The sequence below is a fragment of the Sinocyclocheilus anshuiensis genome, unplaced genomic scaffold, assembly GCF_001515605.1.
Source record: "Sinocyclocheilus anshuiensis isolate Anshui unplaced genomic scaffold, SAMN03320099.WGS_v1.1 scaffold766, whole genome shotgun sequence".
Lineage (NCBI taxonomy): Eukaryota > Metazoa > Chordata > Actinopteri > Cypriniformes > Cyprinidae > Sinocyclocheilus > Sinocyclocheilus anshuiensis.
Window position 1 is genome coordinate 1,122,626 of NW_015546060.1, and position 12,053 is coordinate 1,134,678.

The following is a 12,053-nucleotide window of genomic DNA, read 5'->3' on the forward strand; positions in this document are numbered from 1 at the left end:
TCTTCTGTAACGAGGAGTCAGAGGCGTGCGGATCCATTTGCAGCTTTTATTTAAATCAAAGGCAGAGTTAAACAGGCAGTAATCAAACAACAGCGTCACGAACAGCAGGGATAATCCAGGAGAGTAAACAGAGGCAGAGCAAGGGTCGGGGCAGGCGGCAGAGAATCACACTAGTAGTAACAGTCCAAGGTAATACACAAGAGATCTCAAAACGGGATAAACGCTCAGAAATGTAGCCGGGGCAATACAAGACTTCGCGAACACTGAGAGTCTGGGAGCTGCTTAAATGGGGAAGCGAAGGGGAAACACCTGTGCCAGTAATTAGTCCCAGGTACGGGGTGTATGGGAAATGTAGTCCATGAACGCTAGTACTCGGGAGAGGGTGCCCTCCGGAGGCCGTCGGAGAGAGCCACAGAGGCCTGATTTGTGACCCCCTCATCACGGCAGGCGAGCTCTGACTGTAACTCGACCGTGAGTCCCTTGCGATACAGCAGTTTAAGTGGTTCGTCCTCCCATCCTGACGGTGCTGCGAGAGTGCGGAATGAGAGAGCATAATCCACAGCCATGCTTCGTCCCTGTCGTAGAGCGAGTAACTGTTCGCCAGACTCCTTTCCGCCCGCTGAATGCTCGAAAACCTTGCAGAAACGTCTCAGAAAGCAGTCAAGACACATATAAACTCAGAATTCTGAGAAAAAAGTCAGAATCGCAAGATATAACATCGGAATTTTGGGAAAAAAAATCAGACTTGCGAGATATGAACTGAGGATTTTGAGAAAAAAAAGTCAGAATTTTGAGATATAAATTCGGAATAGCAAGAATCGGAATTCCTATTTCACAATTCTGACTTTTTAAAGCGCAATTCTGAAAATATAGTCAGAATTATGGGACAAAAATGTTTAGAAGCCTTGAAAATCACTTATTCAAGCAAAATAACATTTGCGATTTCTATTTATAAAGGCCTAGCCATCATTTCCTCAATTGGTCGAGGGGTCACAACTTATTCATGGGCAGGTCGTTTCATTTGTGAATTGCAATAATATTAATGACTGTAATTATGATCGCAATCACATCAGTGCGTGTGTGCCGATCTGCATACCGTCATCTCAACATGCTTTTCGAAATCAGCATCAGTTTCCCAGTTTATAAACTGCTTTACTGACTTAATGCAATGGCCTTTTTCATTATGTTAAAAATTTACTTCATTTGGCTGAAATGCAGGCGCTGAGCGCAAGAGTCATTTCATGTAATTTCTTGGATGTTTCCCAGCACACACATCATTGGCTTTTTATTCAAAATACTCCAACGCAAGCAGGTAAATGAAACAAAACTCTTACTGTGAGCCATCAGCGGCCAGCATAAATCCCAGCCATTAGTTCATTCTCATTCATACTGTACTGCATGTACGGCGAGAAAATGTTTATGCAATATTTACACAGCCACTGCGTGTCCAGATTTAATCTGCTATGGGAGGCAATGCGAATGCTAATGGATTTTAATGTCCCTCATGAAAACTGACATTTCAAATTGGTGCTTAGTTAGCTACAAATCCATCTACCGTGTCTAAAAGAAACATATGGCGAATGTTAGCTGGACGATACGGTTCATGTGCTCTTGTTACAGGTCACTGCTTGTTAAGCATGTAGATAATGTGCTCTTTCAAATGTGAAGGCATGCAGTGCATATGGATGCATTTCTGTGAAATCTGGGTCACTTCCTATAGCTAGAAGTCAAGTCAAGTCACATTTATTTATATTGCGCTTCATACAATACAGATTGTGTCAAAGCAGCTTTACAGTGTTAAACAGGAAAATAGTTTGTCAATAATGCTAGGACAATAACAAACAGTCCATTTTTCAGTTAAAGTCAGTTCATTAATGATTCAGTGATGTCATCATTCAGTTAAACTCTAGGCCGACAATATTGCCAGAAATTAGGCGTCCCCAACTTAGCAAGCCAAAGGCAACCGTGGCAAGGAACCAAAACTCCACTGTTGACAAAAATGGAGAAAAAAAACCTGGGGAGAAATCAGGCTCAGTCGAGGGGACAGTTCTCCTCTAGGCCAGACGAAACCAGCATGGTATGATTTAATTCCAGGCTGCAACACAGGTCAGATTGTGCAGAGAACTTGTCTGGTTCCCGTGGTCTTGTCCCGATGGCCGACGAGGTCTTCACAGGGTATCGGTCTCTGGGGCGCATAGTTGACATGGTCTCTGCTGGCATTCAGGGCTGTCGAGGTCGTCTCTAGGTGCTGATCCACCATCTGGTCTGGATATGGACTGGATCTGGGTGGCTACTGTGACTTCAGAATAAGAATGAAACTGACTAATATTAGTGTAGATGCAATTCTTCTTGTGATGTAACGAGTACATCGGGTGTTATGGGAAGTGTTCCTGGTACCGGTTGACTTAATTAATGCAGCCTAACCATCCTTTTTGTTCTCCGGATTTGAATTATAGAAATGCGATACTGTATTATGTGTATACCAAGTTAAAGAGATTTGTCTTTAATCTAGATTTAAACTGACAGAGTCTGTCTGCCTCCCGAACAACGCTAGGAAGATTGTTCCAGAGTTTGTGTACTAAACAGGAAAAGTATCTGCCACCCGCAATTGATTTTGATATGTATTATCAAATGGCCAGAGTTTTGAGATTGCAGCAGACGTGAAGGACTATAATGCGATATGAGCTTGCTCAAGTATTGAGGAGCTAAACCATTCAGGGCTTTATAAGTAATTAGCAAGAATTTAAAATGTATACAATGTTCAATAGGGAGCCAGGGCAGAGTTGACAGAACTGGGCTAATATGGTCGTACTTCCTTGTTCTAGTAAGAACTCTAGCTGCTGCATTTTCGACCAGCTGGAGTTTGTTTATTAAGTGAAAGTGACGTGACATGTGGCCAAGTGTACATGGTGACCCATACTTGGAATTAGTGCTCTGCATTTTAACCCATCCAAAGTGCACACACACAGCAGTGAACACACACACACCGTGAACACACACCCGGAGCAGTGGGCAGCCATTTTTGCTGCGGCGCCCGGGGAGCAGTTGGGGGTTCGGTGCCTTGCTCAAGGGCACCTCAGTCGTGGTATTGAAGGTGGGAGAGAGCGCTGTACATTCACTCCCCCCACCTACAATCCCTGCCGGTACGAGACTCGAACCCGCAACCTTTGGGTTACGAGTCCGACTCTCTAACCATTAGGCCACGACTTCCCCCAAGTCCATTAAGCACACAGAGCAGCCACCCAACAAAGCATTACAATAATCTAACCTTGAGGTCGCATGAACGCATGAATTAACATTTCTGCATTTGACATTGAGAGCATAGGTCGTATTTTAGATATATTTTTGAGATGGAAAAATGCAGTTTTACAAATGCTAGAAACGTGGCTTTCAAAGGAAAGATTGCAAAAATGCGGTTTTACAAATGCTAGAAACATGGTTTTCAAAGGAAAGTTTGCTATCAAATAGCACACCTAGGTTCCTAACTGATGACGAAGAATTGACAGCACAGCCATCAAGTCTTAGACAATTTTCTAGTTTATTACATGCAGAGGTTTTTGGTCCAATAATTAACTCTTCTGTTTCTTTTTTTTTTTTCAGAATTTAGCATTTCGGAAATTATTAGTCATCCAGCTTTTTATATCAACTACGCATTCCGTTAGTTTTGCGAATTGGTATGTTTCATCAGGCTGTGAAGAAATATAGAGCTGAGTATCATCAGCATAACAGTGAAAGCTAACACCATGTTTCCTGATTATATCTCCCAAGGGTAACATGTAAAGCGTGAAAAGCAGCGGTCCTAGTACTGAGCCTTGTGGTACTCCATACTGTATTTGAGATCAATATGATATCTCTTCATTCACTGCTACGAACTGATGACAGTCAGATAAGTAAGATTTGAACCATGCCAATGCAATTCCACTAAAGCCAACATAATTTTGTAGTCTACTCAAAAGAATGTTGTGACCGATAGTGTCAAACGCAGCGCTAAGATCCAGTAGCATTACTAGAGAATTACAACCATGATCAAACGATAAGAGCAGGTCATTTGTAACTCTGATGAGAGCAGTCTCAGTACTATGATATGGTCTAAATCCTGACTGGAAGATCTACATAGTAATGAACTACTGAAAAAGTATTATGCTTTGGTTCTCTTTTTTGGTTCCAATCATGTATTCTGACTACATAATACATTTAGTGTAAATATAGGCTACCATAACCACATAATGATTAAAAGCATGTAAAACACATAAACCGCATATAACTAATAAAACCATTCAAAATGTGCATTCAATTAACTGATATCTTGGCTATATATTGTCAGTTAACAATTTGAAGATTTAGCGTGAAGGATAGTTACACTTCAAGAAGAAAGGCTAGGTAAAACTCATTCCCCGCTGTTCAATTTACACCCCAATGGCACAATAAGTCATATTTTACCCGAGTTTACAGTCTGAATTGAATGTGACAAAACAGCAAGAAAACATGTCTTTCTATTGAGCTGTCCTCATGCTCTGCACTCAATAACTACAGTTTGGCCACTGTAGTCTGATTCACTTACAAATAACTCTCATGAACAGGTTCTTTTTAATGATTCAACAACATGTGTGGAAAGTGTAGTCCGATTCACAAACAAATCTCTCTTATGAACAGGTTCTTTTTAGTGAATCAACAGCATATGTATGCACCAAGTGTAGTCCAATTCACTCCTTAAAAACATACAGCACAACCAGTGTGATTTCAAAATGAAAAAAAAAAAATTTGAAATTTGTGAATCTGAATGTTTATCACCATCAGTAAGACCAGGAATGTTTATTATAAAAGTAGACAGGGACAGTTTAAATTTATGATGATAGAAAGCATAGAAATAGCTGTTAAAAAAATTGTTGCTGCTCTCAAACAGCAGTCATATCACTCCTCTCTCTCTCTCTCTCTCTTCCTCAGGTCTGAGCTTGAGAGGGAATGATCTGATGTGACGTTATGAGAACGTCTGCGCCAATATCCTAAGCGTGTCTCACACTGCAGCAGCGATATCTTTTCACTCAGATAATCTGCCCTTTGAGTTCAAATCAAACCCGTTTTGTTCAGCATACGACCTTGACTAAATCTGCCAGTATTCAGAATGCCAAGTACACCTTTTACAAAATGGGACTTGGGCCTGTTTGTTCAGAAAGAATGATGCATTAAGAGGAAAACTGTAGATAAAGAGAAGTATAGGTTCACACAGGTAGGCCTGACAGTGACATCAGTAGCAGACCGGCTCTCAAAGGCCCATCTGCCTGGGAGGTTTTCGTATGGCACGCCTCCATCTTGCCTTGCCTGACCCCCTCTAAGTACAGCCTTTGAGGTTTTTCTGGGGTTTAAAAATACTCTCCGCCAAATTCTTCTCTCTCACTGGCTTCAGATGGCAGGCGAATCTGAGCACGGAGCTTTCCACATAAACATTGACGATTTTTTCATCCTTTTTCCCTTCACGATTTGGAAAAAGAGAGCTCCAAAAATATCAGGTGTGAACAGAGAACACCAGTGTCCTCATCTCCGTCTGACGCGCGTGTCTTTTCTAAAACACCGACGACACTCTCTGAGGGTTTGTTCTTCACAAAACCAATGAATATTCCTTCAAACCTATATGTAATAGCATTATATTTTCCTTTAATGATTAAGTAAACACTAAAGTCATTCCCTGAAAGGAAGGCCATTAGCATGTTAAATGAAAAATGTACCTTTTTATATCATAGCCTAATATTCTCATTTAGAATACACACTATTTTTTACAAAAATGCAACCTCAGACTTTTTCTAAATATATATCCACCATACTTCTTCCATCTCATCACAAACAACATAATAGATTCAATAAAAAAAATATTGCAGCACTTATATGCAGGTGAATCTGCCATTTCAGAAGAAAATGGTTGCTTTACCCCATTATCTAGGCTAATCTTAATAGCATTAACGTTAGCAACAATATGACTTTTTCATAAATAGTACAAAAACTGTTTATTTTATGTGACAAACCAACATATTATGAATGTTAAACCAGAACTTACCAAGTTTTAAACATGGCTCCTCTTAAGACTCAGGTGATGACACTTCCTCTTGAGCAGGTTTTATGATTATTTAAAGTGACAATGCACTAATATTTTGAGATAAATAAGTGGTGTGACTCAGTTAGATTATTCTGTTTTAATATAAATCTGATCTGGTGTGAATAGGAAAACTTAATGCATATTTTATCATGTTATGGAGTATTAATACTTCAAATAAATTAATACATTTTCAAAAAATATTTCAAATAGAATTTCTATGATTAGCAATACAATAATGTCAAAATGCATGCAATCCTCTACAAATATATATTATAAAATATGTATAATATTAAAATATAACACATATATAAAACAATACATTATATATATATTAAAACATACTACTACTACTAATAATAATTACAACAATTACAACAACAATATGAGAAATACAACATATTTATTTGTTATTTTACTAAGTTTCCTACTTCATTTTGGATTGCCTTTAGCAAATGTGTTAATATTAGATTATGAAGCCACCAGTGAATTGACGAGAACTTGATTCACAATATTTATGCTAATTATTCAAAGAAACCATGTTTATTTATATGCTGCTGATGAATTTAGTAATATATTTTCCCATCTTGTCCCCATTGCACACTGTACATGCACAAACACTTAAATAAATCATTTTTTACTGCCTTGTTCCTGCCTGCACAATTACAGTTTTTACTATGTATCATGCCGCCTGCAAAGATGCACACTCTTGACTTAGCTTACAATTAGCTCCATTTAAGCTCCCAAAATGGGGCTCATCTCAAAACAGAGGGGGTAGCACTATCCCCAGCAGCAATAATAGAAATGGCTGAAGCAGCATGCAGTATCGAAGTGCAGCTGTCCCGTCTAATGAGATTTTAAAGTGCTCCCATAATGCCTCATAAATGTCCCCTACATGGGGAATTATATGCTGGAAACGGGGAATCTGATTGGTGTTCCAGGGGGCGGGGGCGTCTGTCGTCCCCGCGCTGTGTTATCACGCAACAATGAGCCATGCAATAGAGCGTCACAGTTATTTGGGACAGTGGCCCTGCCAGGCACACCCTTTCACTACACATACAATCATGAATCAGTCCAGCACATGTATCATTTACTGCCACGGTGTCCTGTGAGACACACTCAATTCAAAAGGGCTTGTATACAGGCTGTAAGGGCCAGAATATAACAAAAATGATTACACTATGGTGTAACACATGTCTTTACATCATGCTTTACCATCTTATGAAATAATAATACTAATAATAATAATGATAATTATTATTGATGTTATTATTGTAAACAATAGTAATTGTTATTATTTATAATTAATTACTTAATTTAGTTTAATTATTATTGTTGTTGTTATTATATATTGTACATATGTTTATTTATCTTTTGTTTATTTACCTTTACAGAATAATTACATCATGTATGAGTAGTATCTTGCTTATTTTTATTATTCAGTATTATTGTAATGTCACTATAATATGATCACTATGTAACTGGTTTGTCACATATAAGCACAAAAAATATAAAAATAAAATGAAATAAAATAAAAATGGTTGTCACGGTAAATCTTTACACGATACTCCACAGTACCACAAAACAAAATAATGCTATTTCCATGTTATTGTGTCCAAAAACAAAACAAAACAAAAATAAATAAATAAAATAAAATGGCTGTCACCATGATTTTACCATACATCAATTTCAGCGTTGTAGTTTGTCAAATGAACATAATATTACTATTTGTTACTAAAACTATGTTTATGTGGGGTATGTTCTATAAAACATAATACTATAGCACTTTTATACATACTAAATGTTTGCCATATTCATGTACCATAGTATTTGCACAGTACCCCATTTTACTTCATCAAAATACCATGCATTTTCCATGGTACAAATCCAGAAAAAATGCATTTTTATCATGATACTTTTATACATAGTACTGAATGGTTGCCATATTAATTTACCATGATATTTGCATGTTACTACCAAAACAAATATGTCCAAAAAACAAATGTTGCATGTAACAAATGCATAATAAACATTAGATTTAGCTTTTTGTATAAATTGTATTGTTAGTGTGTGATGCATGTACAGGTGCATAAATAACTAATACAACTTCAAATTGCACCAAATGGACACAAACATGAAAAGATGTTGAAAACTTCATCTTGGATTCACACATCATACCAACCGTGACCCGAAGAGATGAAAACACACCCCCAGTGTGTTTAAGTCTGTGTTTGTATGTGAATTCCTCATTGTTCCAGGCCTGTACCACTCAAGACTCATACAGACCGAGGGAGAGAGACAAAACATGACTGTATGAGGACATTGGCCACTGTGTGGGTTGTGTCCGGGCTCAACACATCTTTTGTATGAGATATGTAGCCTCTTTGTGTGCTGAGAGACCTTGTTTGCATTAGAATACTCAGTCTGGGGCTGGGCCGTCTCAGACGGTCACGTGCACACCTTGCTCTGAAACCCCAAAACATACAGCAAGCTCCATCATGCCGTCTCTCAATGAAAACAGAGTTAGGCTTCTCGGGTCACTTGATTCATCCGAATGTAAAGTGAGGTATAAGTGCAGACCCTCAAAGCCAGAGCTGCTCATCATCTCCACAGTCAGATGCCGTTTATTGATGTTATGGGTCTCCAGCTGAGGAGCTGAGCGTCACCTGAGGCCTGGTTGTCTGAATCTGTCTCAATGTCTCACCAGAACCCGAAGCGGGACAATTCTAGGAGCTACATGTGTGTCGGGACATTTATAGTCATAGATCTGACTATCTGACAGATATTGTAGCTCTCCGCCAATAGCATGAGTCTGGGGGCGGGACTACCATATTTTTCGACCAATAGCAGACGGGGGGATATTTGGGAAACAGAAATCTTTTCTGTTGACCTGACTGAAATTCGCACTAGTGCTATATTTTAATAATAACAAAAAAACAACAACAACAACTAAGTTATATTTTAAAAATATTATAATAATTTTAAAACGTGCTTAAAAGCCAAAAGTAAAATAAATAAATAAAATAAACATAAAAGCAAAACAAAACAAAATCTATCATGTGTATCTTTAAACTCAAAGGTGTCTTTCTGCCAATAGCATGAGTTTTGGGGCGGGACTCCTTTTTTGACCAGTAGAAGATGGGGGAATGTTTGGAAAACGTGTTCCAAAAAGTTCTCGCTAGTAGCATAAAAATAAGCTATGTTTTTATTTACACTTTTTTGTTTGTCAGTCAAAACTTTTGTTTCTAAATGAATATTTGTTTCTTCCACCTACAGACTAACAAAAAAACAAAACAAAAAACAGCCCATCCAAAACAAACACACAAAAATAAAGGTTTTTAGCAAATACAAAAATGAAAAATAAATATTATAATAATTTTGAGACTGAAAAAAAACAAAATCTCCTCATGTAGTGTACTGTTTAAAAATGTACAAATTTTGTGTACATTTAAAACAAAACTATTTTATCACAAATGTATGGAGGTTTTTGGCTTATAGTCCTCATCAAAATAAAATAACTTGTGTTGTGGATTCAAGTGGCTGTGGATAAAAGCATCTGGTAAATGCGTTAAACGTAAATAAGTCCTGCGCCCATATTTCATGCATTTTCTGCCAGTTAGAGCTATGCAGCAAGGCCAATAGCATGTTAACATGCATAACGAGTAACCACAGTGAACATTTGAACATCTCTGAATTCATTTGCTATATTTAGTGTGAGCTTGAAGTGCTCAATTAGAGGCGAAACCCATCACAGAGCAACACACTAATTACAGAGTGTATAAGGGCAGTTTCACATATACAACCTATTCAACATACAGTAGAGAAAGGACGGAGGCCTGATTCTGATACTTCCACAAAAATACACAACAGTAAGTTGAAAGGGAAACATCCGTCACACATGTTGCATGAAAGATGGTATGATAATTGCATGGCTGGGTGGAGTTACATGTGACAGCTGAATGCAAATGCTGCTGCTGATTCACTGATGATTTATTTAAAGGGAATTTCCCTCTTTGACCTGTACAGACCTGGTTCACCGTAAAAGCCGCTTGCGTTCACCTCAAGATGCCCTATATAACGTTACAAGCTTAGCTTTAGCAATTACACATTTATGGTTAAAAGGTCAAAATGGATGCAGATATAATTTGATCATTTTAAGGTTTATATTTCAGTGAAAGGTGCCATTCTGATACACTGTCATTTTATATTTTCAGACCTAACTATAAAAACAAAAAGAAAAAAAAAATTGTAACATTTTTTTTTAAATATGGTGGTTGAGCAAAAAACAACATCAAAAAGAAGATAGCGAGCTTTAAATTCTTCTTTCATGATTCACCCACAATTCGCCTCTGGATTTGGGCCTACTATAATATAATTTTAAAAAATGTATTTATTAATTAATTAATTTATTCCAGTGTGTTATGAGAAGACAATTATTTCTCTCTCCCGAATCACTGCAGGGCTTCCCATTTTCTTTTACTGATTGAAAGGGGAAAATGAAAAATAGTTCAAAAATAGTTTTTTGGATTCCTCAGTCAACAAACCATAATTTCAGTCAATAAAGCTGCTTCTGACATTTTTTTTCTCCTGACACTTGCTATATATACAAGATGCTATATTTGAGATTTTGTTTTAGAATGTAGAATTTTTGTTTTACATTTTTTACAGTTCCATTCTCACACACACACACACACACACACACACACACACACACATATATATATATATATATATATAATACAATATTTTCATACAAATATAAAATGAAATACACTTGCATTTTTGCATTTACAAATATATGTAAAATTGTAGCTATAGTATTACATATCTATAGTGACAATAACTGACATATTTTCCTCATACGAGTCTACCATCACACATTACCAATACCACACATTTTTAATTCAAAATGTATAGCTATTATTCATACCAAAAAAGTACACTGGCTCGATGACTGGATGTCTGTGTTCGCTTTTTTGTTAGCAGACGCCCTCTTGTGGCTAATGCTTGTATTACAAATGCTTGTTACATTTAAGCATATTCTGCTGTTTTTACATTATTTGAATTTTCTAGGCCAGGTTCTTGCACCTGACGAGGACACAAACGAGTTAACAAGGGTCTGACCTGGATCAGCACGAGTGACACGCTTTTGCTCGTGTTCATTTCACCTGTTTTAAGCTTATAGTGAGGCAAAACACAACAGCTGTATTGTTCAAGCTACCCTTTATTCTTTTTTTGTCAAGTTACACCTGCTTAAAATGAAATACGTATTAAGCGAATAGGGGAAAAAATGAAAGAGTTTGATGACAGCCCTGTAGTGCAAAGTCATCTTTGCCTTTTTTTTTTTTCTTTGGTTGTTCTCGAACTTTTATGCTTTTATGCACTCACTTCCATCAAACATTTCAGACACTATAATTTAAAAGCAATAAGACTGTTCTTTCATACAGTTTCCAAACTAAAAATATTATAAAAACCTGAAATATCGTTTGTAAGGTCTTATTTTACAATACATTCAAAACGCAATTTGATAGCCTAAAAATCAAATCATACAGCAAAACCTTTACACATGTGAATAAACATTATCAATATGCACAGATTTCACACAAACAGCATCATTATACAGAAATTCAAACCCGAAACCTGAGGCGGAAACGTAAGTTTTAATGGATCGGTCCGATGCTAACCCGAATTCTCCACAAAAAAACAAACGCTGATCTAACATCCAATGTACAGTAAAACTCAAATGTAAAACAAGTAATCAAAAGCACTTTTTCAAAATCTTTCCTTGACACTTGGTGTCAAATTAGCGAAAACATTTTAGCCCCAAAAATGCTTAAACCTCTACAGTGGCGGCAGGGCCATTGGTCGTGCCCTCGGTTGGGGTTTTCTCTCCGTCTCCCTCTGCTGGTGGCGCCTCAGCAGTGCTGCTCTCCTTGGCCTCCTGCTCACTGCTCTCTGCGGCTGTGCG

The 12,053-nt window shown here is 37.5% G+C and overlaps 1 protein-coding gene across 1 annotated transcript in view; it reads right to left on the minus strand.

Moving 5' to 3' along the window:
• Positions 1 to 11,421: 11,421 nt before the first annotated feature.
• Positions 11,422 to 12,053, minus strand: part of LOC107699432 (receptor-type tyrosine-protein phosphatase C-like) — a 34,228-nt gene continuing 33,596 nt past the window's right edge. The window contains exon 41 of the mRNA XM_016500687.1: positions 11,422 to 12,053. Within this exon, the coding sequence (XP_016356173.1) occupies positions 11,919 to 12,053 (135 nt within the window). The 3' untranslated portion in view covers positions 11,422 to 11,918.